The sequence below is a fragment of the Peromyscus maniculatus genome, chromosome 11 (assembly GCF_049852395.1).
Source record: "Peromyscus maniculatus bairdii isolate BWxNUB_F1_BW_parent chromosome 11, HU_Pman_BW_mat_3.1, whole genome shotgun sequence".
NCBI lineage: Eukaryota > Metazoa > Chordata > Mammalia > Rodentia > Cricetidae > Peromyscus > Peromyscus maniculatus.
Window position 1 is genome coordinate 37,757,257 of NC_134862.1, and position 27,120 is coordinate 37,784,376.

The 27,120-nt window shown below is 40.4% G+C and overlaps 1 protein-coding gene and 1 pseudogene across 5 annotated transcripts in view; one reads left to right on the forward strand and one right to left on the reverse strand.

Moving 5' to 3' along the window:
• The window catches only part of Zranb3 (zinc finger RANBP2-type containing 3), a 164,034-nt gene that overhangs the window by 68,131 nt on the left and 68,783 nt on the right, over nucleotides 1–27,120 (reverse strand). For all 5 annotated transcript variants that reach the window (XM_042258049.2, XM_076547285.1, XM_076547286.1 and 2 more), the window contains exons 4-6: nucleotides 21,733–21,911; nucleotides 19,206–19,437; nucleotides 9,684–9,769 (exon numbers count right to left, since the gene is read on the reverse strand). In XM_042258049.2, coding sequence (XP_042113983.2) covers nucleotides 9,684–9,769; nucleotides 19,206–19,437; nucleotides 21,733–21,911 — 497 coding nt within the window. The remainder of the gene's footprint in view (nucleotides 1–9,683; nucleotides 9,770–19,205; nucleotides 19,438–21,732; nucleotides 21,912–27,120) is intronic.
• LOC121821196 (COX assembly mitochondrial protein homolog pseudogene) lies at nucleotides 3,397–3,891 on the forward strand (annotated as a pseudogene).

Below are 27,120 nucleotides of genomic sequence, written 5' to 3' on the forward strand. Positions count from 1 at the left end.
TAATAATTAGGGGGAAAAGAGCTTATGAATTTAAGAAGCAGCAGAGAGGGGGAAGGAATTGGAGGGGGAAATGATATAATTATACATTATTATTATTATTATTATTATTTGGTTTTATGACACAGGGTTTCTCTGTGTAGTTTTGGAGCCTGTCCTGGAACTCATTCTGTAGCCCAGGCTGGCCTCAAACTCACAGAGATCTGCCTGCCTCTGCCTCCCAAGTGCTGGGGTTAAAGGTGTGCGCCACCTACCGTCCGACAATTATACTTAATTTAAAATAAAATAAATTAAAAACAAACAAACAAAAGCTATATTATTTAGCTTGCACATCATACCATGATGTGGATACTTACAGTATGTATCTGATATTAGCACTAATGACGGACGTAGTGGGGTGGAAAAGAGCTGAACCGTCTATTTACTATGTAATGTTTTCTTCCTTATTTTATTTCTAACCTATATCTATAAACATAAACAATTGGTGCTGGAGAGACAGCTCAGCGGTTAAGAGTACAGATTGTTCCTTTTTTTTTTTTTTTCCAGAACTCAGGACCGAACCCAGGGCCTTGCACTTGCTAGGCAAGCGCTCTACCACTGAGCTAAGTCCCCAACCCCCAGATTGTTTTTCTAAGACCAGTGTTTGGTTGTTAGAACCCGTGGCTGGCAGCTCACAGCTACCTGTAACTCCAGCTCCACGGGATCTGAAGCCCTCTTCTGGCCTGAGGTCACTGCGCTTGTGCACAAACCAATACACAGATGCGTATACACACATAATTAAAAGTAAAATATCTTATACCAACATAAAACTTTCATATGTATGGAGAACCATGTACAAGTACCATTTTTACTATCTGCTTCTAGCAACAAAGGGTTGTGGTGGTATTGTGTTCCCCAAAATATTGTGCACCCTAATAAACTTATCTGGGGTCAGAGACAGAACAACCATAATATTAAACATAGAGGATAGGCAGTGGTAGCACACGCCTTTAATCCCAGCACTTGGGAGGCAGAGCTAGACAGAAATCCATGTGTTCAAGGATACAGCCAAGCATGGTGACTCACGCCTTTAATCCCAGGGAGTGGTGGTAGAAAGCAGAAAGATATATAAGGCGTGAGGACCAGAAACTAGCAGCATTTGGCTGGTTAAGCATTTGGCTGGTTAAGCATTTGGCTGGTTAAGCTTTTAGGTTTTGAGCAGCCATTCGGATATGAGGACACAGAGGCTTCCAGTCTGAGGAAATAAGATCAGCTGAGAAGTTGGCCAGGTGAGGTTAGCTGTGGCTTGTTCTGGTTCTCTGATCTTCCAGTTCACCCCAATACCTGCCTCAGGTTTGATTTTATTAATAAGACTCTTTAAGATTCATGCTACAAAGGGTGAAGGCTAAAATAGCAGTATGCAGCCGTGCATAGAAAAAAAAGGTGTGGCCCAGGTGTCTGCACTAATCTCTGCAGACCTTCATGCAAATCAAGAGTTGCTTTTGTAGCATTCACAGGCCTTCTTCTGGGTCAGCAGGGGACCGTATTCACATTTTGTTGCAGCCACTCTCCATCCCTCCACCACCCCACCCCACCGCATTACCTCTCCTCTCTCTCCCTTTCTTCCCCTTCTCTCCCTGCCTCCCTCCTTTCTTCCTTTACTTCCCCCTCCCCCCACGGAGCTGAGGACGGAACCCAGGGCCTTGCTCTTGCTAGGCAAACCAAGGATGGCCTGTCAAGGGCTGAGATCACAGGAGTGCCCCGTCAAGCCGAGCTCCAGAGACTGCTCGGCACTAGCACATGACATTTAGCTCCTGTTTTCAAAACTTCAGAGCTATATTTTAAAAGAATATTTCTATTAAAGCACTACATACACATAGCTTCAAAAACTAAATGAAAAGACTTTCATACAATGTGGAGACTCTGATGTATGATCTTGGCTTCAAAATCAGGCTGGATAAACATAAAGAGGAAACAAAAGTTCACATTTGAGGACAAAGTCAAGACAAATATCGCTGCAGCCCAGAAACAAAAGTGGAAAGTGAGCAGAGCTAAAATAATAAATCTACTCCTTTTATATCTAAGAATAGGCAACAGCAGCTAAGAACTTAGGATTGTAGCAATGAACTATTCTTGTACAACCTTATTATACACTGAATTTTTCTAGAAATTGTATATAATGCTAACTAAAAGGGATCTCCTACATTGTTCTGTTGAAAACTCAACTCATAATACTTTGCTAATGTGGAAAACCATGCCACCGACCCCAAAAACACTCTGGTAGCTAAGCTATAATACACATAACTGTGATTTATTAAACACTGTTTGAAGATATTAGTGAAGTACTGTTTACCATATGAACACACCTGTGGTGTACTGTCTACCATATGAACACAGCTGTGGAGCACTGGCTACCATATGAACACAGCTGTGGAGCACTGGCTACCATCAGAACACAGCTGTGTAGCACTGGCTACCATGTGAACACAGCTGTGGAGCACTGGCTACCATCAGAACACAGTTGTGGAGCACTGGCTACCATATGAACAAGCTGTAATACATTAGCTTCCATATGAACAGCAGTATCCACAATTCTAAACACAGTAAATTTTCATCAATTTATGATTTATATTTCTCTAACTTTATATACCTGGAATTTACAGGTGTGCAAATCAGTGTAACTACAGAAATTATCCTTTGGAGGCATATAAAATAATAGTGGATATATCACAATTGATGAAGTTTTAGATTTCATATAACCATAAATATAAACTTATTTACTACATTCATTTTAAATTGTATTCTAATGTAGTCTCAACCTACTTACATATTAGTGTACATGTTTATAGTTACCTTAACTTTTATTTTCTCTCTGCATTATGCTGGAATCTTTCTTTATTTGAAATTATATGTGGCTATATAGGGTTATGCCTATGAATTTCCTTCCCGTGTGACAAGGGAGTAGTGAATATTTAGTATGGAAAGTGGGCATTAGGACAACAGCGCTGAGAAACGCTGATGCCTGACGATGGCCGCTCTCTCCACTACAGCTACTGTGCGGTACACACACAAGATGCAGTAGGGTTGAGAAGAGATGCTCCAAGGAGGTCTGCATTTCTTGAAAAACTTCAGTTGCTAATTAATATTCTCCTAAAGCAGAGAACACCAGGCCCAGGTGGACTCACTCCTGAGTTCTACCAAACATCTCAGGAAGAAATGATACTAGCTGTCTCAGAAGACTGTTCAGTAAGCAAAGTGCTTACCATACAAGCTTGAGGACTGGGGCTTGAGCCCCAGGACCCACTGCTCCAGTTCGACACATATAAGAATGTATAGTTGTAAAGTTCTCACACTAAAGCCGAAATCTAAAGCCCAAGGACGTTCCCAGCACCCGGGGCAGACGGCTCTCAATCACCCGTAATGGAGTTCCAGGGGAATCTGGTGCCTCTGGCCTCCGAGGGCACCAGGTACTCATGTGCACAACCTCCTTTCCCCCACATACACAGAATTTAAAATAAGTAAAATAAAACCAATCTGTTTTAAAATAGCTTCCTTTCTTCTCCAGTCAAGCGGCTGGCTTCTCCTCTACCTGCCAAGATGCTGCCGCACCCTGCAGAGGAGCCCTCAGGCATGCTGTAAAAGATGTTCTGATCCCCAAAACAATGAGACAAGGACAGAGAGAGGGGTTCTGAACAAGCTGAAGATTTCACTGCATGTTACAAGGATGCCAAAATCCATTCGTTAGTAAAATGCCAGAAAGAAAATTCTGCATTGAAAGAATGACTAACTGCTGATTATAATGATTCAACCTTTTATGAAGGATACAAACTGGAATATCTCAAAGAGAGGGAAGAATTCAGAAAAACAGGGATTCCTACTGAGAAAAGGTTACAGGAGCTTCCAACAAGCATGTAGGCAAATATTTAAGTGAGTCAGGAACTTTTGTATTAATGGAAACATTATAATGTTAACTACAAGTAGCAGAGAAAACAATGTTTACTTTATTCCCATCATGAAAATACTGATATTTTATGAAATAAAAATCTTTATTTCAGAGTTCTGGTTTAATAAATACAGGATAGAAGATAAAACTAAAATAACAACAACAATTCAGGTCTCTATTGATTCCTCTAGGGCACCCATTCATTTACCTAGCACTGTACACTTCTCATTACGATATTCTGGCCAAGTGACTGTTATCCTCTTCCTGTCCCCACATTTTCCTTGCCCATGCTGACTTCTGAGTCTTACCAGGATAACTAATCCTCCTTGTCCTTCAACCTCTACAGCTATCAGAAGTTGATACAAAACTCCCAATATCAGACAGATCCAACTCTAGGCCTACTCTAGGCCTCTACCACATTGCTGTGGAAATCTACCACTGAGAAGACTGGGCCCACTACTAATCCGTGTTACTCTGGTGGTAGATTGTGTACCCTAATAAACCTGCCTGAGGATCAGAGGACAGAGCCAGCCACTAGATTAGAAACAGAGCCAGGCAGTGGTGGCACACACCTTTAATCCCAGCATTTGAGATCTCATGCCTTTGCTTGGGAAACACACATATTACTCAGGAAGTAATATGGCAGGACACAGGAAGGTATATAAGGCATGAGGGTTCAAGTCAGGGTTTCTCTCTGTAGTTTTGGTGCCTGCCCTGGATCTCACTCTATAGACCAGGCTGGTCTTGAACTCACAGAGATCTGCCTGGCTCTGCCTCCCGAGTGCCGGGATTAGAGGCGTGCGCCACCACTGCCAGGCCAACTTTCAAAGTTTTAATCTCCTACATCTTCATTTCTTTGAATTCAACAAGCCATCTATCTCTTTGATAAGAAAATGTCATGAGATACAAGCTCCCTTAAGCCCCTATCCCTCCAAAAACTATGGTAGATAGAGCCCCAATAATACACCACGTAATGAATGCAAACTCCCTCATATCTCTGACATCTCTGAAACCACAGTATAATCTCAACAATATGCCATGCAACTATAAAAAAGGATACAAACATTTATGTAGAAAAAAGGGTCAAAATTCAAATGTACAAAAATGTTTATGTTTTTAATACACTAATCTCTCTTCCAAAAAATATGCATTTACTTACTCTTCTATTAGTTTAAGATTTTGAATCATGTAGAAATATAATCCTAAAAATAATATGATGTTAGGCTGGGGGTAAGGGGAGGGGGTGGGAGGGGGGAGAATAGGGGAACCCGTGGCTGATATGTAGAACTGAATGGTATTGTAAAATATATATAATATGATGTAAATCTTCTCACACATGACTCCCCCATACTTCACCACTTCACAGTGCAGAGGCTGAACAAAGAGATAAAGAGATGGAGGACACTGTTGAATGGGTAAAGAGACTTAGATTAGGGACGGTGAAATGTGCTAGAAATGAAAAGTTCTGGTGCTTTACAGCAGTGTGAATGTATCTAAGGCTACCAAACTTTACACTTACAATGGCTAAAGAGTAAATTTTCTCATGTATTTCTATTGCAAAAGAAAAAAGAAAAAAAAAAAAAAACCACCCCACAATAGCAATAAGCAACACCCACAAGGAAACAGAAAAACGGAAGACACCCACCATGTCTTCCTATTCCCTTTCTGATGAACAAGACTGTAATTTGACTCCTACCTAACTCTATCTTTGTCTAGCTCCTAACTAACTGTCTTTGTCTAGAGATCTTGATTTAGCTCTAGAATGTTCAGCTGAGCTGGTCCTGCTTTAGTTCCTCAAGGGCACAGTGAGTTCTCTTGTTCTAGCTTTAGCAGACAGAATTCACACTTCCTGAAAAGAAAGGAAATAGGTTGACTCACAGGATGCTTCTGAGCTGTCTCGACTGCTTCACTCTGGCACACTCGGCCATAACACCCTTCCCTTCCTCCCCGCAGCCCCCCATGACATTCATCAAAACTGAAACTACCTAGTTAGGACCGGAACTGACAATTCAGTGACATTTGGACTATTTTTGTTTGTTTGCTTTTCGAGACAGGGTTTCTCTGCATAGCCTTGGCTGTCCTGGAGTTTGCTCTGTAGACCAGGCTGGCCTTGAACTTGGTAGATAGATAGATAGATAGATAGATAGATAGATAGATAGATAGATAGATAGATAGATAGACAGACAAACAGATAAAGTTTTGCCTGAATGTATGTCTGTGCAACACAAGCATGCCTGATGTCTGTGGAGGCAAGAAGAGGATGTAAGATCCTCTGTAAGTGGAGTTGTACACAGTTATTAATTGTCATGTGGATGCTGAGAATTGAACCTGGGTCATCTGAAAGAGCAGCCAGGGCTGTTAACCACTAAGCCATCTCTCCAGCCTCCTAAAAATGCTTTTTGAATGGATGGATTAATAAAATCAAACCAGAGGCAGTAGATGGGCTGAAATGACCTCATACACCAACTCGGCACAGGATGATTCAAAGTCAGAAGTCTGTTGGAACTGAACTATAGACTCTATGTTCTCACACCTCTTCAACACGAACCTGACTTTCCAAACACAAGTGCAGAATTTATCCCGCATCTTCTTTAACTATTCCTCAAACATCCCTTGAGTACTCAGTATGTTAACTATCATTTCAGATCTGAGCCATCTGCACATGGAACAGACAGTCCTGTATGTAGCCAGAGGAAGAACAGTAAGTAGTAGAGTGCTGGAGATACATGGAGGTAAACATGACCCTGACCATGCTGTAAACAGACACAACACCTTGAGTATATATTATCAACCTGCATTTCCCCTCTCAAGAAAGTTTAGACAAATAATTCTCCTAAGTAGTGGAACTGGCATAGAATTTGATGTCCCACACTGAAGACTGAACCCAGGACCATGTGCATAAGAAGCAAGCACAATTTCCCCAGATCTCCCTAGGATAATTTAAGTTTTAGGCACAACATAAGAAAGGACAGACCTCTTCCCAAAGCACATCTTTGTTTTTAATTTGAGACAGTGTCTCACTATGTAGCCCTGGCTGGCCTAGAATTCACTGTGTAGACCAGAATAGCCTCCAACTCAGAGATCCCCTTGCTTCTGCCTTCCAAGTGCTGGGATTAAAGGCCTGAGCTATAACACCTGGCTCCAATGCTCACACTAAGGAGAGCTCCTGATAGAGGATGCTTGGCTAGATAAGGCACATGTCTTCTTCTTGAAGTACAGGAGTATTTATTAAAGTTGCCACTTCTGAAGAAAAATGGGAAGAAACACAAAAGAAAATAGCAAGATAAAAGTAAGCGATTTAACCCCTGGAAGTGTGCAGGGGGATAAGTGGGCTCTAGACCTCCCCTTGCTCGAGCAGTGTTGATCAATTTACTCACTGTGCTTCCTTCTCCAAATCCTATGTGTATTTATAGCTGCCTCTAAATAGAATTCAGTAGCATGACTAACATATGGCATTTGGGTAAGGGTATCCTGGTTAAGTAATCCCCTTTCCCGATGTCTCTCAAATCAAATGGGGTAGGTGGTATTTGGTTACTTACACCCTAAGTTCTTTCTTCAGATTACATTTGCATTAACATGCTTCTTTAGGCCATTCCTTAGGAATTTAATAAGCTTCTTAAAGACAAAGTAATGTTCTTGCTCAAGCATTTCACTTAACTTTATTTTGAATGCAGCATGACATTTCAAATATAAAATGTGGGTCTAGGATGGAATAACGATCCATAATTTGCATTCTGTAAAATTATAGTGTGAAAATGACACCTTTCCAGAATAAAAACGCTTTGGAAGAAAATATAGCATCCCACAGCCTAACTTAAAATGTCAGGCAATGCCTTGATCTGAGTCAAAGCTTATGGAGCCTGAGTGCGCTCAAGGTAAAGAAATCAAGGATTAGAAAGACTTCTGAAAGGGATGTAGAAGAAAACATCTTCAAAGGCTGGAGATGGCTCAGCCCTGATGAGCACACACGGCTCTTGCAGAGGACCTACGTTCAGTTCCCAGCACCCATGTTAGATGACGGAAACGCCAGCTCCAGGAGATCCGACGCCTCTTCTGGCCTCCATGGGTACCTGCACTCATATATGCATATACTCATTCACAGACATACACAGGTACACATAATTTTAAAAGAAAAAGAAACAAAATGCCTTTGAGAAGCACAATGCTGCCCTTGAAATGACTTTATCTAGCAAATAGGAAACGTAAGATAGGTTCCACGTCACACAACATTTCACAAAGATGAAATACTTCTCTTTGAAATACTGTTTGCGCACGCCTTTAATCCCAGCACTCAGGAGGCAGAGCCAGGCGGATCTCTGTGAGTTCAAGGCCAGCCTGGACTACCAAGTGAGTTCCAGGAAAGGCTCAAAGCTACACAGAGAAACCCTGTCTCGAAAAACCAAAAAAAAAAAAAAAAAAAAAAAAAAAAAGAAATACTGTTTGCATTAATAAGTGAGGTACATACTTCTGTTGTCATCGACAGATACTAATCAAGGAACAGACAGTAGGGGGCTGGAGAGGTGGCTCAGCAGTTAAGAGCACTGGTTTCTCTTCCAGATGACCCAGGTTCAATTCCCGGCCCCACAGGGCAGCTCACAGCTGTTTCTAACTCCAGTTCCAGGGGATCTGACACCCTCACACAGACTTACATGCAGGCAAAACACCAATGCACATAAAGTAAAAATAAATTTTAAAAAAGAAACAAAGAGTAGGACAGACACGTAGATTAAACATTTAGCCTGTTCTGGTTGTCCAATAGTAAATCTAGAAATATATATCATGCAAATAAACTTTGGCATCTCCAGTGCAAGAATCACCATTAAGGTTTTCTGTTTTGTTTGGCTTTTTGCTTTAATCAATACCTAGACTCATACCAAACAGACCTATCATGAGAACGACACAAATATTAGGAAGGATCATGTATGGGAATCATAATTCTTTCTAAAAGGAACTGAAACTCTGAATCGAGATGGTTTCCTAAAACAAAAACATTACAACACATAACAAGAACCGAGTGCAGGAAGGCTCTTGGACGGACTGATACCAGGTTCCGTACACCTCTTCACTTACGGTGGTTTGAATGAGGATGGCCCCTAGAGACTCATACATTTGAATGTTTGATTCTCAGTTTGAGCTCTCAAAGTCCCATACCAGGCCCTGTCTAGCTCTCTTCCTCCAACTTGTGGATCAGATGGAGATGGGAGCTCTCAGCTACCGCTCCAGCTCCACACCTTCCTGCCTGCTGCGTGCTCCCTCCACGGTGGTCATGGACTCACCCCCTGAAACTGTAAGCACGCCACTAATTACATGCTTTCTTCTGTATGTTGCCTTGGTAACGGTGTCTGTTCACAGCAACAGAACAGTGACTAAGACATTACTATAACACCCAAACCTGCCTCACCGAAGCCTGACACCCCACACAGCCAAATGAAAAGCAGGACAACACACCTCCACGTACATACTCATCTCCAGAACAGGCACATTGTTTTTTCATCCTCGACAGGGACTCATTATGTAGGCAAGTATGGCCTCTAGCCATTCTACTGCTTTACTTCCCAACTGCTGGAATGAAGGCATGTGCCACCACACCTAGCTATTTCTTTTGCATTATATGTAGGTCACCCATACAAGCTTTTACTTAAAGAAATTCTTTCACAGCTGCAGCAAGTTTGAAAACCACTGGAACAAGGAATGGCTAACAGTGTTTAATGTTTAGAGTTTAAAGCATGTGCAGATAAAGGCTTATGGAGAATAATTATCCTACCTGACGTGTGCATTGCAGTATCTTTTAGCGTACTCGATCCAAGTTCCACATTTTTGTGGGAAGAGAGCCTCAATCTGCATGAAAAGCTGTAACAATACAAATGTTCTTAATTTATTGCAATATTTTCAAGTAAGTTATTATGATGACAAAAATTAACAGAAATAACAAGAGGTATAAAAGCAAAAATACTTCTTCCTCAAGGCATTTCCTTCCTCTTTACCCCCACCCCATCCATTCTTCAGGGATAACATTATCTGTTTCTAAATATGTATATATTTGTACAAATATGTATATATCCTTATGTATATGTATATATATACTTTATGCATATGTGTATATATGTATACTTTAAAAAGGATTTCTCTCCAGCCTCTGTATATATTAAAAAAATCTCAGAAGAAAATGACCTATTTATGAATGCTAGATGCAGTGCTAAATTTAAAGTCTGACTAATTTTTTCAAATAGATATGTAAGACAGTATAATAAAGAAAGAATATATTAGAAATCAAACTGTGAATGTTTATTCACATATAGACAATCATAATATTATGGTACAATGAAAATTTTACTGAGAAATATGTCACAGGCAACTTTTTTTTAATTTTAAGAAGTGTATAAGAAAAGAACTAGGGCTGGAGAGATGGCTCAGACTGCTCTTCCAGAGGTCCTGAGTTCAATTCCCAGCAACCACATGGTGGCTCACAACCATCTGTAATGAGATCTGGTGCCCTCTTCTGGCCTGCAGTCATACATGCGGTATACATAATAAATAAATAAATAAATAAATAAATCTTTAAAAAAAAGAACTATAATAATAAAGAACCTTTTTTTAAATCTTGGAATCTCGGCATATTTATCATATACATCTGAAGGGGGGCATGATTATTGCATACAGCTTAATCAAGGAAGTAGAGTTATTACACACAGATAAACAAGGAGGCAGGAGTTTTATTCATAGCTGGACAAGGAGACAGGCTTAGCTAATCTCGGTAGGAGCAGTTTCTGTGGGGAAGCTGTCTTCTGGATGGGCATAAACATCCAAGAGGAGAAGATATGGTAGACATTTTCTGCACACTGTCAACATTTGCACTCAGAGCACAGGTAGGTTTTGCCAACCTTCTTAGCCTCACTGGATAGGTACTGACATGGCCATGCCTATGTCAAACAATAGAAACAAACACATTCACTCAGGACTTCACTAACTCCCAACATAAAGAAGACCACTGAACAGCAGTTTAAAAAGTATGCTTAGGCTATTTCTTGCATATTGCATTATGCATATGCATTATGATCAGCACATAATCTTCCAGGGCATATCTTGTGAAGAGAAAGCTAAAGTTAAAAAGACAGGAAGGCTTACACCTTCCATACAGAGTTTCCTTATGCCTGTGGTTTGCTTGGAAAGAAAGCTCTATCTCTGATGCCCTAAATGTCACTTATTAAAATCCTTATCGAATTTTATGCCTTCTCTATGACTGCCTAAGATTTGTATTCCTTAAGTCCCATCCTTGAAAACAGTAACAGGCACAGGAAATTGTTTTACATACATTTCAATTATCTTCTTTCATTTTCATTTTCTTTTTCTTTCTTTCTTTCTTTTTTTTTTCCGAGACAGGGTTTCTCTGTGCAGTTTTGCACCTTTCCTGGATCTCACTCTGTAGACCAGGCTGGCCTCGAACTCATAAAGATCTGCCTGCCTCTGCCTCCTGAGTGCTGGGATTAAAGGCGTGTGCTACTACCGCCTGGTTTCTTTCACTTTCAAACAGACTTATTAACTTGTTTTGAAGTGCTAGGTAAAGAATACAAAACCTCACACAAGTCAAACTAGATATAGCTGTATAAACTAGGGTTAAATGTCACCGAATACTAAATATTACCATGATTTGTAAAGAAATTTCTTTCTTTTTTTTTTTTTTTAAATATTTATTTATTATGTATACAGTCTGTCTGTATACCAGAAGAGGGCACCAGATCTCATTACAAATGGCTGTGAGGTGCCATGTGGTTGCTGGGACTTGAACTCAGGTCTTCTGGAAGAACAACCAGTGCTCTTAACCGCTGAGCCACCTCTCCAGGCCTAAGAAATTTATTTCTTATATATTCCTTCTTTATTATAATGTCTTATATGTCTAGTTGAAAAAAATTAGTCAGACTTTCAATTTAGCATTGCACCTAGCATTCATAAAAATAGGCCATTTTTTCTGAGGTTTTTTTTTTTTTTTTTTTTTTTTATTTGTTTGTTTGTTTTTCGAGACAGTGTTTCTCTGTGTAGCCCTGGCTGTCCTAACACTCACTCTGTAAATCAGGCTGCCCTTAAACTCACAGAGATCCACCTACTTCTACCTCCTGAGTGCTGGGATTAAAGGCATGTGCTGCCACTGCCCAGCCTGGCTTTTTTCTGATTTTCTAAAGTGCTTACTCTTAAAATAAAATTACATTCCATAATTGCAACATAGTTCTGTACATCAGCAAGGAAACTCCTTTGTGATTTTCCTTTATATTAAAAACATAATTTTAAAATGTAAATTTCCAAGAGGTATTGATTATGGGGAATGCATAGTCTTTAATGATTAGGTTATTTGAGCTAACATTCTACTAAGTATGTTTATGTTAAGAAATGGATTATAAATATAGAAGGAAAATAACTACTATGTTGCTTCATTTTGTTTCCATGTATGCGTCTAACCTACACTTTAATTTTGAATGGATTATTAGTAATTATGTGATGGAATCAGCCTGAGACAATGTAGACAGAAGCCGTATTTCAGGATACTTATATATGATTCACATTATTGTCATAAAGACATGTTTAGTTAAGACTAGAAATGAGTCCTTTACTTGTCCTACCAGAATACAAAGAAACTGAGTGTGTACTTGCGTCACTTACAGGACTTGCATAATTTGTAGTTCAGATAGACATCAAAGTTTTATTTTTATTTTCTCTTTCACATAATACATCCTGACTGCATCTCTCCCTCCCTCGAGTCCTCCCAGTCCTCCTCCACCTTCCTTCTCCCCCAGATCCACTCCCACCCCAGAAAAGAGTAGGCCTCCCAGGAATATCAGATGAACACAGCACAATACAATAATACTAGGAACAAAAGCCTCATATGAGGGCTGGGCGAGGCAACCCAGGAGGAGTAAAAGGGTCCCAAAGGCAGGCACAAGAGTCAGAGACACCCCATTCCCACTGTTAGGAGTCCCCCCAAACACCAAGCCAACTACCATGACATATATCAGAGGGTGTAGTGCAGGCCCATACACGTCTGTGATTGTCACCAGTCTCCGCGATCACCCGGGAGCCCTGCTTAGTTCATTTCCTGACTGTGCTCTCCTGCTGTCCTCCACCTTTCTGGCTCCCATAATTCCTCCTTCCCCCATTCTGCAGGGCTTCCCAAGCTCCTAAGGGAGGGACCAGATGAAGACCTCCAATCTGAACTCTCTCTCGGCTTTTCTTCGGCTGTGGGTCTCTGTGGCCACTCCCATCAGCTGCGGAGGCAGCCTCTGGTGACAACTGGACTAGACACCAGTCTATGAGCCTAGCAGAATATCATTAGGATTGATTTTGGTTTTGGTTTTTGGTTTTTGGTTTTTTTTGGCCAGTCATGTTTGGTTCTACCCTTAGTCTGGTCTTGAGGCTATCCAGCCTCCAGTTCCTGGTCATCCAGGCAGGGTTGGACATGGGCTCCCCCTCGTGGTGTGGTCCTCAAATTAGACCAGTCATTAGTTGGTTACTGTCACTAGCTCTGTGCCACCATTGTCTGAGCACATGTTGTAGGCAGGACAGATCGAAGGTCGAAGGTTCTGTGGCTGGGTTGGTGTCCCCATCCCACTACTGGAAGCCTTGCCTGATTATAGAAGATGGATGGTTCGGGCTCCTTATCTTCTATCACTAGGAGTTCTCAATAGGGTCACCCTTGTAGATTCCAGGGAGTTTCCACAGCACTAGGTTTCCATATCTACCCTCCCCCATGCTCTCCAATTCCAGTTGTCTCTTCCCATACTCTCTCCCTCTATTCTCCGCATCCCTCCTATTCCCACCCCCACCTGTCTTGAGTCCACCCACAAACTCTATTCTATTTCTCCTTCCCAAGGAGATCCATGCATGCCTGCTTGAGCCCCCCTTAGCTCTCTGGTTACTTAGCCTCTCTGGGTCTGTGGATTGTAGCATGATTATCATTTACTTAAAAGCTAATAACTACATATAAGTGAGTACATACCCTGTTTGTCTTTCTGGGTCTGGGTTACCTCATTCAGGATGTTTTTTTTTTTTTCTATTTCATCGCTTTGCCTGCAAATATCATTTCATTACTGTTGATTAATACTCCATTGTATAAATATACCACATTTTCTTTGTCCATTCTTTGGTTGAAGGACATCTAGGTTGTCTCCAGTTTCTGACTATTATGAATAAAGCCACTATCAACATAACTGAGCAAGTGTCCTTATCGTAGGATGGAACTTCCTTTGGGCATATGTCCAAGAGTGGTATAGCTGGATCTTGAGGTAGACTGATTCCCAATTTTCTGAGGAACTGCCATATTGATTTCAACATTGGCTGTACAAGTTTGCACTCCCACCAACAATGGAGGAGTGTTTCCCTTATTACATATCCTTGTCAGTATGAGCTGTCACTTGTGTTACTGATCTTAGCTATTTTGACAGGTGTATGATAGAGTCTCAAAATAAGTTTCATCTGCATTTCCCTGATGGCTAAGGATGTTGAACATTTCTTTAAGTGTTTCTTAGTCATCTGAGATTCTTCTGTTGAGAATTCTCCATCTAGATCTTTATTACATTTTTAAAAATGGATTGTTTGGTTCGTTGATATCTAGTTTCTTGAGTTCTTTATATATATTTGGCTATTAGCCCTCTGTTAGATGTAGAGTTGGTAAAAATCTTTTCCCATTCTATAGCCACTACTTTGTCAGATTGACAGTGTCCTTTGCCTGACAGAAGCTTTTCAGTTTCATCAGGTCCCATTAATTGTTGATCTTAGTACCTATGCTGTGTTCTGGTCAGGAAGTTGTCTCCTGTGCCAATGTGTCTAAGGCTGTTCCCCACTTTCTCTTCTATCAGGTTCAGGGTATCTGGTTCTATGTTGAGGTTTTTGATCCATTTGGAGTTGAGTTTTGTACAGGTGATAAATATGAATCTATTTACATTCTTCAATGTCTTACTTAGGGATTGCTGTGATAAGCCACTATGACCACAACTCTTATAATGAAAAAATTTAATTGGGATGGCTCACTTACAGTTTAGAGGTTCAGTCCATTATCATCATGGTGGGGAGCATGGCAGCATGCAGGCAGATGTGGTGCTGGAGAAGTAGCTGAGAGTCTTACATCTTGCTGGCAACAGGAAATGGTCTGGTATACTGGTCAGTATCTCAAGAAAACCTTCCTCCAACAAGGCCATACCTACTCCAACAAAGCCACACCTCCTAATAGTGCCACTCCCTATGAGCTTATGGGGGCCAATTACATTCAAACTACCACATTCTACATGCTGACATCCAGTTTGATCAGAACAATTTGTTGAAGATACTTTTTTATTCCATTGTGAATGTCTAGCTTCTTTATCAAAAATCAGGTGTCCATAGGTGTATAGATTTACTTCTGGGTCTTTGATTTGATTCCATTGATCAATGTGACTGTTTTTATGACATTACCATGTAGTTTTTATTACTATAGATCTATAGTACAGCTTGAAATCAGAGGTGGTGATACCTCTGGAAATTCTATCACTGTTTAGTATTGGTTTAGTTATTCTGGATTTTTTTGTTTTTCCATATGAAGTTGAGTATTGTCCTTGCAAGGTCTATAAAGAATTGTGTTGGAATTTTGATGGGGACTGTGTTGAATCTGTAACTTGCTTTTGGTAGGATGGCCATTTTTACTATGTTAATCCTACCAATTCATGAACATGGGAGATCATTCCATCTTCTGACATCTTCTTCAATTTCTTTCTTCAAATCCTTGAAGTTTTTGTCATATAAGTATTTCACTTGCTTGGTTAAAGTTACCCCAAAGATATTTTATATTATTTGTAACTACTGAGAAAGATGTTGTCTCCTTGATTTCTTTCTCAGTCTGTTCACCATTTGTATATAGGAGGGCTATTTTTTTTTTTTCAGTTAATCTTGTGTCCAGCCTCTTCACTGAAGGTCTGTGGTAGGATTTTTGGAGTCACTTATGTATAATATCATATCATCTGCAAATAGCAATACTTTGACTTTTTTCTTTATAATCTGCATCCTTTTGATCTCCTTCAGTTGTCTTATTGTTCTAGCTAGAACTTCAGGTACTATATTGAATATATATAGGGAAAGTGAACAGCCTTTTCTTGTTTCTGATTTTAGTGTAATTGCTTTGAGTTTTTCTCCATTTAATTTGTTGTTAGTGATAGGCTTGCTGTAAACTGCCTTTATTATGTTTAGGTATGTTCCTTGTATCACTAATCTCTCTAAGGACTTTCATCATGAAGGGGTGTTAGTTACATTTTGTCAAAAGGCTTTTTCTGTATCTAATGAGACGTGTGTGTGTGTGTGTGTGTGTGTGTGTGTGTGTGTGTGTGTGTGTGTAGTCTTTCAGTTTGTTTATATGGTGGATTACACTGATTTGTGTATGTTGAACCATACCTTCTGCATCTTTGGGATGAAGCCTACTTGGTTGTGGTGAATGATCTTTTTGATGTGTTTTTAGATTTAGCTTGTAAGTAATTTATTGAGAATTTTTCCCTTGTATCTTTTAATATTCTTTGTTCTGTATGTTTAGTATTTTGATTATTATGTGGTGATGGGACTTTCTTTTTTGGTCCAATCTATTTGATGTTCTGTATGATTCTTTTACATTAATAAGCATCTCCTTTAGGTTAGGAAAATTTTCTTCTATAATTTTGTTGAAAATATTTTCTAGGCCTTTAAGCTGGGATTCCTTTCCTTCTTCTATTCATATTATTCCTAGGTTTGGTCTTCTCATAGTGTCCCAGATTTCCTGGATGATTTGTGTCAGGATTTTGTTTTTAGATTTAATATTTTCATGGACTGATGTATCTATTTCTTCTATCATATTTTCAATACCTAAAACTCCCTCTTCCATCTCTTGTATTCTGTTGGTGAAGCTTGCCTTTGTAGTCCCTGGTGGCTTACCTGTATTTTTCATTTCCAGAATTCCCTCAATTTCTGTTTTCTTTATTTCTTCTATTTCCATTTTCAGGTCTTGAACAGTTTCATTAATGAATTTCCAGCTTTCATTAACTGTTTTTTTTTTTTCTTAGCTTTCTTGAAGGGATTTATTCATTGTCTTGGTAAGAGTTTCTATTGCTATGAGGAGACATCATGACCATAGCAACTCCTAAAAAGGAAAACGTTTAATTGGGGCTGGCTTACAGTTGCAGAGGTTTAGTCCTCTGGCAGTGTGCAGGCAGATATGATGCTGGAGAAGGAGCTGAGAGTGCTACATCTTGATCCTCAGGCAGCATGAGACTGTGTGCCACACTGGGCATAGCTTGAGCATATGAGACCTCCAAGACCACCTTCACAGTAAAACAAGTCCTCCAACAAGGCCACACCTACTCCACAAAGCCACCCCTCCTGATAGTGCCACTTCCTATAGACCAAGCATTCAAACACCTGAGTCTACAGGGGCCATACCTATTCAAACCACCACATTCATTTCCTCCAATTTTTTTTTTTTTGTTTGTCATTTCCTTGATTTCTTTAAGATTTATTCACTTCTCTTTGTAGGTACTCTGTCATCTTCATAAAGTTGGCTTTAAGGTCTTTTTCTTGTGCTTCTACTGTGTTAGAATATTCAGGGCTTGCTGTAGTAAGATAGCTAGGCCCTGATGGAGACATATTGCCTTAGCTGTTGTTGACTGTGTTCTTGGGCTGGCATCTAGGCATCTGGGTTTGGGGTGATTATAGGTCTAGGTGCTGATTTCTGAGTTTGTCTTGGTTAGATGGGTGTTTTGTTCTTCAGCTTCTGTTTCCTTTCTGGTCTTCTGGCTGGTGTGGCCTGTGGTTGAGCGGTGGTCTCCACCTGAATTGTGTCTGGGCTTCTGGTGGCCAGCATGGCCTATGGTCGTACATGGGGTCTCCACCTGAGTTGGGGGCTTTGACACAGCAACAAGAAGGTAGGGGAGTTGGGGGTGGATGGAGGGCACACAGAGAGTCAGGGGGTGGTCCATGGGCAAGTGGTCTACTTGGAATTCTGGTGGCTGGAATCACCTCTTGTTGCACAGGGGGTCTCCACTCAAGTTCAATAATAAAGAACTTTTAAAGTGCTGAATAATCATCTATTATTGTGTCTGTATGATAAAAATATTTAAACAGATGCCTGATATTGAATAACCATGCTACTTCTATCTTTTATGCAGTCATAAAAATTAATAATTTCATATAGTTATATTTGTGAATATATGCTACACATGAGTATCTATCAGTCATCTATTTATCTATCTATCCATCCATGCATATATATTTGATTGTTTGAAATGAGGTATTTATATAGACATTATGTAGCCACGCTGGCCTCAAGTTTTAATCCTCCTGCTTTGGCTTCCTGAATGCTGGGAGTAAAGGCATGTGCCTCCAGACCCCCACCCTTCCAGCTGCATTCTTACTGGATGAGTTTTTTTTTGTTTTTTGTTTTGTTTTGTTTTGTTTTTTTGAGACAGGGTTTCTCTGTGTAGCTTTGCGTCTTTCCTGGAACTCGCTTTGGAGACCAGGCTGGCCTCGAACTCACAGAGATCCGCCCGCCTCTGCCTCCCAAGTGCTGGGATTAAAGGTGTGCGCCACCACCACCTGGCACTGGATGAGTTTTCTATAATTTTAGAGATGAAACAGTTGGCATTAGTGGTTAAACCCAGAGCCTTAGGCATGATAGGCAAGTGCTATACCACTAAGTTTAATCTCTGGCCCAAGGAGCATGCTTTCCCTTTTCTTTTGGCATATATATCTGTGTGTGGTGTGTGTGTTCATGTGGAAGCTTGAGGCAAACATCATGTCTTGTTCAATCATCCTGCACCTTATAAACTGAGGCAAAGTCTCTTATTGAATCTGGAACTTGCATTCCTGCAGGTCTAGTTAGCCAGCTTGTTGGGGGATTCTTTGAATCCTCCTCCCACGCTGGGATTACAGTCTACTGCCACACCTTCCTGACTTTATACAGGGTCCTGGGGATCAAACTCTGGACCTCACATTTGCGCACTAAGCATTGTACCTGCTGAGCTAACTTCCTAGCCTAGATGTATCCTTTTAAAAATTATTTGGGGTAGTGGTAGCGCACACCTTTAACCCCAGCACTTGAGAGGCAGAGCCAGGAGGATCTCTGTGAGACCTGTAAGTATAGGATTTTTAAAACCCAGTTATAATAAAAAATAGTGTTTAATCATTACTAGTGCCCTGGAGATTCCCAATCTCCTCTTCTGGCATTTGAAGCACCTGATTTGAGACTAAAACTTGTCAAGCAGCAGACAGTCAGTTTTCCTATACACTGAGAGCACAGAAGTCCTCATACCTCCTCAGGCCTTCCCAGAGCTGGGGTTCCTGTAAGCAGAATGGCTCGCCTGGCTTTCTGTACCAGGGGCAGGAGAATCCTGCTGCGGGCAGCAGTCCTGGACTTCATGTAGTGTGATTCGTCTACTATCACAACTCGGAAGTTCTGGCTGTTCAGTGCATCTATCAAAGTCTCTGCATCAGTGGTTATGAGACCGTAGCCTAGAATTGTCACCCTGCTGGTCGATACTCTCCTAGAAAAGAAAATCCACCGCTTAAGAAATATCTATCTCAGCAATGCAATATCACAAACAACAGTAGTGAGAGAGAGAGAGAGAGAGAGAGAGAGAGAGAGAGAGAGAGAGAGAGAGAAGAAATAAGAGATGGTCCTACTGCTAAACCTCAACTATTAAAGAGTTCAGACTTTACATTTCTCCAATATGTTAAGCCAAGACTTACAATTCTGGCCAAGCGGTTTTTGGAAGATCATTTTACTAGGATAAGAATATTACTTTATGACAATATTTTCTTCCATGCATTCATTTTTCAACCTGGGTGCTGTTACATTTTGTCAAAACAGCACCTAATGGAGCTGTCCACTGCACATTCCTGGTCTTCCCCGTCTTATCTAAGACAGCCCTCAGGCACTGTGGTGCTGAAGAGATGGAACAAGTTAGAAGAAGGACCCTCCCCTTAGAGAGGCACCGAGCTAAAATAAAGTGACCCTCTGAGCCTTTGCTCTCTATAATACACATCTGCAAAAGTCTTTAATTACTATTATGAAATTATTCCGATACACTTTTCTTACTATGTATGAGAGCAGTGAGGGAAGGAAATGCATGTTACTTGTCTTTAGACACACAGTACTTTGTTCCTAGTATAGAATGAAGTAATGAGACAAGCGTGTTTTCATTTTCTATTATCACTAACAATACAGGACTTCACCCGCCACTTTCTTACTCTGTGCATGTGTGCTTGTAGGCATGTGAAGAAATGTGCTGGTTTCTATGCATATGGATGCCAGAGGTTGATATGAGGTACCCTCCTCCATCACTTTTCAATTATCCAATATCCAAGGTATCTTGCTGAACTCCGAGTTCTCCAATTTGGCTAGTCTAGCTAGCCAGCTTGCCCTGGGGCCTCTCGTCTCTTCTCCACAACTCAGGGACTAGGATTACTGGCAGGCTAACATGTTAGCTCAGCATTTATGACAGATTCCTCGTCTCCACCTCTCTAGCGCAGAGAATGAAGGTAGGCAACCATGCCCACCCCACTTACACTGAAGTTGGAGATTAGAAGTGTTTTACCCTCATAGTCATCTCCCAGCCCCAGCCCCATTTTCTTTCCTCCCCGGAAGAAGTGAGAGCTCTGAACTTGTGGGTAGCATTTGAAGGTCTGGACACATCTAATTAGCACAGAGAACTATGGCTTCCTCCACGTGCTCAGACACAGAAGAGCCTGCAGAAGAGAAGTGTGGGCTTAGCATTACCAGCTAACTAAGGTATACTGTGAGGAATAATATCCACCAGACAATGGTGTTGAAGGTCACTGCAGCCGTCTTAATGGCTTCTATTCTGATGTTTCCGAACTGGGTGATAGTTCAGCAAAAGCTGGCACTGGAGTCATCTCTATATGCAGTACACACACACAGGCTGGTACAGATACAAAACTGCTTCTTTAGGGATCTAGAAGACACCACGTCATTTTTCTGTCCTTGGTTAACATCTTCCAGAATGAACACTTCTGGAGTTGGGGTCCTATCTAATACATGCGGACATTCTATAAACAAAAGCCACTACCACTATTTAATCACAGGAGTGTGGCCTCCTAAATAATAATGAAAAGTGGATGATCCAATGCCAAAAAAGATGGCACAGGATAGATTTTAAGAAAATGTCAATATAGACATTTAAATTAAGGTAAGAAAGCCTTAAAAATTCAACATTCAGTTTCTGCATAATATTGAAAAGACACAAATTTAGAGAATGTTAATTTTTTAAGGCTTTCTTACCTTAATTTAAATGTCAATATTGACATTTTCTTAAAATAAGAATTGCTTAAATTTTATTATAGTAATGCAAATAGGCCTAATTTTTCTTGGATTCATACATATAAATGCTAATGAATTATGGCTCCAAGGATAAAAGAGGTAATATATCCTATATCTATGTCGTCTGCTTCCTCCTTCTTCATGCAAGCCCAAGTTATCCCTACAAAAACTATTTATATTCATAGTGTTAGATAATACAGTTCAGAACAATATTACCAAGAATGATCTAAGAACTGACAAATACTTATTTCTGGTAGAAGTGTTACTTTTAAAGCCAAGAAAGTGATAATTCTGTGTTACTTGTCTCATTTTTTTTATCTCCCAAGACAGGGTTTCTCTGTGTATCCCTGGCTCTTCCTGGAACTCACTCTGTAGACCAAGCTGGCCTTGATCTCACACAGATCTGCCTGCCTGAGCCTTCCCAGTGCTGGGATTAAAGGTGAGCAGCACCACCACATGTGACCATACCTTTTCTTCAAGACAAATCAGTTCTTCTTACCCAATGTCAGTTTTGTTCATGATAATATTGATTTCCTCTGGCTCGAGCTCTGGGATCCATTTCTCTAGTTCTTCTGCCCACGGGTACCGCAGAGATGAAGGGACGACTATCAGCAGGGGCCATTCCTCCTTGTAGAAGTAAGCCACTGCAATTGCTTGGATTGTCTTCCCGAGCCCCATCTACACAAAAAATTTAAAAGTGTATATTACAAATAAAGCCTATATCCTGAAAGAAATGATCAAATATTGAAGAGTATTACATCAAGAATTTTATTTTACCAGTTGGAATATACAGTTAATAAAAAGTTCAAGATTACTAGAAACTTGAAGAGTCATTAAGGAAGTTACACTATTTTAAAAATCATTTGTGATTTTATACTTAAAGACAGATGACCCTAGATTATACTGATTTCATTTGTAGTTTTTCCTTTTTGAGAACACAACAATAAATGCATTACCTACCAAGCAGAAATCAAGTTATTTAGAGTTAAAGTAACTGTGAGTCATACATGTTGAGGTATTGAAACCACAGCTAACTGATACAAAATTGGGATGAGATTCCAGGCTTGAGGTGTCTTTTTCTTTGACCATTTCTATGCTATTTCCATCAGCCCTTTCTAAGCTGTTTCCACAGAAAAGACGCTCCTGGTGAACTGTTAAAGCGGTGTTCTCCACAACAGTCGGAAAGGAAGGACAACTCAAATGTGCTTCACCTGGGGCGTTCTAGACCAACGTTCACTGACGAAAGGGAGTAAATGGTGCTGGGGTGGGTGTGGCTGAGCAAGTGGCAGGATGGGCTCAGCCTCCAGCAACCCAGGCCCCGATTTTTAAAATAGCAGCAAATTACTGCTTTCTATGATACTGCTTACCTATCACTGTGGAGAAGGCCCAACAGCAGGATGGATATACAGCGGGTCAAGGGCAGCTGGAGGAGAGCAGGGGGGAGGGAGGCGGCAGGGCGGAGCCATGCCACCTTGATTTCCGTGCAGCGATGGGACCGTACACACTTGCCAGAAGTCATGGGTAGTTTAGTAAACACAGTCAGATGGGCTGCAGAGATGGCTCAGGGGGTAAAAGCACTTGCTATGTGAGCGGAACTGAGTTTGAGTTCCCAGCACCCACGCAAAAAACCCAGGCTTATACACACACAAGTGCGCGCACACACACACACACACACACACACACACACACACACACACACACACCACACATACTGTGTTGAGGAAAAACTGGTCAGTGAGGAACCAAGACAGCATTTGGAGACTTTTTATGCCAGCAGGCCTGGACAGAGCCAGTGCTCTGAAGAGTCTGGCCCGGAACTGCAGTGGGCACCTGCAGACGGCCTGTGCTTCATGGTCACAGAAGGGAAATTCCAATGTATTTAGGCATGTCTTCTGAAGCAGGGTGGTATGGGCAGTTTCTGCAAGGCACCTATTTTCTTAAAATAGTATTGTGTTTGTTCTCTCAACATAAGGGATTTGGATAGGGTTTGCAGGAGTATGAAAGCACAATTCAGCACTCCTAAATATGTTGGAAGTAAAATTTTATTTTATTTCTACATAATACTAGAGCCTTTAAGCAGGAATTGTTATTTAAGCTTCCGTACAGCAAGACAGTAGTCTGACTACACTAGGTGTATATTCAAGGTAATAAATGTGTAATATATGTTTCTGCTTCTCCTTCAACTATTCCACTCTCACCCATAATAATTAAAAATTTTAAAAAGGGAGCACACATAAAACAAAAACAAAAAATGGGTTAATTCACCTAATTTACCCTCCTGAGTAAATTACACCACAATGGTCCTTACATTTACAAAGAAAAAATTACTACAGTAAATAGTTGTGAAGAAAAGGACTAATAGATATAGGCTTTGCATGACAGACTATTAAAAAAGAGAGAGAGAGAGAGAGAGAGAGAGAGAGAGAGAGAGAGAGAGAGAGAGAGAGAGAGAGAGAAACCTAAAAGAGTAAGTTTCAAGGGCCGGGCGGTGGTGGTGCACCCCTTTAATCCCAGCACTCGGGAGGCAGAGGCAGGCAGATCTTTGTGAGTTTGAGGCCAGCCTGGTCTACAGAGCGAGATCCAGGAAAGGCACCAAAACTACACAGAGAAACCCTGTCTCAAAAAAACAAAAAAAAAACAAAAAAAAAAAAACAAAACAAAAAAAAAAAAAAAGAAGAGTAAGTTTCAAATGCTGAGTGAGATTAAAAAGAGAAAAGGCAATTTTGGAATTTTAGCAAGTCTATTACAGAAAACTTGTATACACACACACACACACACACACACACACACACATAAATGATTTTATTTTTATTTTTCACTTAATGCTATGTGCATTGGTGTTTGCCTGCATGTGTAAGGGTATCAGATCCCATGGAACTGGAGTTATAGATAGTTATGAGCTGACATGTGGGTGCTGGAAGTTGAACCCAGGTCCTCTGAAAGAGCAGCCAGTGCTCTTAACCACTGAGCCATCTCTCCAGCCCCCTATATATTTTCCTTTAATTAAGGCTATTAACAACAAGAATCAGCCGGGCAGTGGTGGTACAGCACACCTTTAACTCCAGCACTCGGGAGGCAAAGCCAGGTGGATCTCTGTGAGTTCGAGGCCAGCCTGTTCTATAGAGTGAGGTCCAGGACAGGCACCAAAACTACACAGAGAAACCCTGTCTCAAAAAACCAAAAAATCAAAACAAACAAACAGCAACAACAACAAAAAAGAACAAGAATCTTGGTTATCTCACTCACAACAATTTTTTCCAGCTTCATTCATTTACCTGTGAATTTTATAACATTTTTCTTAAAAGCCAAATAACATTCCATTTGTATAACCCAGACACAGGAAGACAAATACCATCTGTTTTCTCTTATATGTGGATGCCAACTTTGGATCTTTAGACGTGTGTGTTTCATTTGGAAGAAGAGAACAGGGATCTAGTCAAGGACAGTGGGGGAGGCTCTCCAGGGAGAGGAAAGAGAGTGCAGTGATACACAGGGGGAAGAGGAGCACTCAGCTACAACGACTTGCCTGGCAAGACCAGCAACAAGGACAGAAATGTTACAGAGGTAACCAAACACAAGATGCAACTTATATTTGGGACTATTACGGGATCCAAGAATCACGCAGAGGCTTAATATTAATCACAAACTGTATGGCCAATGGCTTCTTGCTTCTTGTTAGCTCGCATAACTTAACTCAGCCCATTTCTATTAATCTATGCACCACCACGTGTTCCGTGGCTTTACCTGGTCCCATTACATGTTGCTCCTTGGATGGCAGGTTGGCGTCTCCTCCCCAAACAAAAAAGAACAAGAAAAACAATGGGAATGACTTAAAGTTACATTTATAACAACTAATCTTCTATAGTAATGAGAAAATAAGTGTGATGTTTAAGAAAATGTTCTCTTTTAAGAAAAAGAGTATAGAGAATAGAATTTAGGAAGTAATGTTTGTGACCTATGACATGGCCACTGCTACAAATATTATTTGATCTCAAGAATGAATGGATACTTTAAGGAAAGACAAGCAATCTTACATTCCTTGGAGTTGAAACTACAGAGATGAGGAAATGTTTACAGTTCTAAATGGGCAGCACAGAAGCCGTAAGTCCAGCAGGGTAGTATGACTAGTTACCATTCAGCTTCAAGCCACGGGATGTGCTAATAGGGAACTCAAGTCTAAGTGCTTTTAACAAATACTGAGGGAAGATCCAGCCAACGATCAAAATGTCTGACCTAATCTTTTAAGGATAAAATTGAGGTAGCAGATAGAGTGGTGCAGGTTGAAGCAGGAAGGCTCTGGGTTTGAAAATATCCTGGTCTACCTGGCAACTTCAAAGCCAGCATGGGTTACAAAGCCAATTCCCATCTTTAGGATGTTAGGGTCTGTGAGAAATCCCATTAAAGACCACCAGTCATGTATGTAATCAGCAAGAACATTTAATAAACGTTTAAAGAACGTTTAATAAAAAATTCCAGCATGCCATCTGACAAAGTGGCAAATGGCGACCCCAAGAGAAGCTTGCAGGCTCCTTTAAAGCAGGATTAGGGGAATTCCAACTGTGGTTAAGTATACTTTGAAGTGACTGGGTATAGACCCTTATTGGTACAGAAATCATTTATTTAAAGACTTATTTTATTTATTTATTTATTTATTTATTTATTTATTTATTTATTTATTTATTTATTTATTTATTATGTATACAGTGTTTGCCTGCATATATGCCTGCAGGCCAGAAGAGGGCATCAGATCTCATTATAGATGGTTATGAGCTGCCATATGGTTGCTGGGAATTGAACTCAGGACCTCTGAAAGAACAGTCTATGTTCTTAACCTCTGAGCCATCTCTCCAGCCCCAGAAATCATTTATGATTGGCTCAGGACACTTGATCAGCAACGGTGTTTGTGGTGTCAGGGGTTTGCTTGACTGAAAATAGCAAGACCAGTTCCTGCTTGTGGCCGGGTAGGACCCTGATTGGCTAACAGACTGGACATACTTCCTGAGGGTCTGACTGAAGCCAGACTTGAGTCAACATAGGATGGTGGGATAATATGGGGCAGAGGTCTTAGCAAACTGGCCCCTGGAGGGGCGGGGAGAACAACTGGCCCTGTTATAAGAGGGGACAGTTGCAAATTTGTTCTAGAAAAAAAATTGCTAGCAGGAAGATGACTGTGTGTTACTGTGTTTTATTGTTGTTGATACAAACTTCTAAATCACGGACTTAGGAGTCAGTATATAGAGGAGAATTTAAAATAGCATATAACACTCAATTCAAGCAATAACTTTGGGAGGTGAAAATAACTAGACTCAATAGGTAGCTCAAAGCCCTTGGTCTTAACCAATTTCAGTTTGTTAAAGTGGAATCCTGCAGTATTTCTTCACTTGAGGATAAACCACTATTAAGAACTAAAGCTGACTCAATGATCATGCAGATGTCTACATAAGAATTAAATAGAACACATGAACCTTAACAGCACATCTTATCAAAGTTTTCAAAATAGTAAATCATCATGTAACTTGGGAGAATAATTTCAAGTTTTCTCTTAAAACTAAAAAGAATAATTAGCAATGATCTCAATATGGAATTTTAGTTTCATTTATTTATGCTGTGATTGCTTTTATACAGCAAATTTAAACACAGATAATGCCAGGTACTGAGAACCTCTTGAATTTGGAAAAAAGTCAAATTTTAGAGTTAAAAGCAGTTAGCACCTTTTTAGTGTGGAAATGGAGGAGAGAGGTTATTTTTAAACTGGATGTCCTATTTGTCCTGGAAGAGGCTCCCTGGGGAAACCACTTCAAGTAAGCAGGTCTAAAAGTCTTAAGAGACTTAAATTAAGGAAACCCACATAGGGAAATATGAGACTTAAAGTCTATTTTCCTCTCTC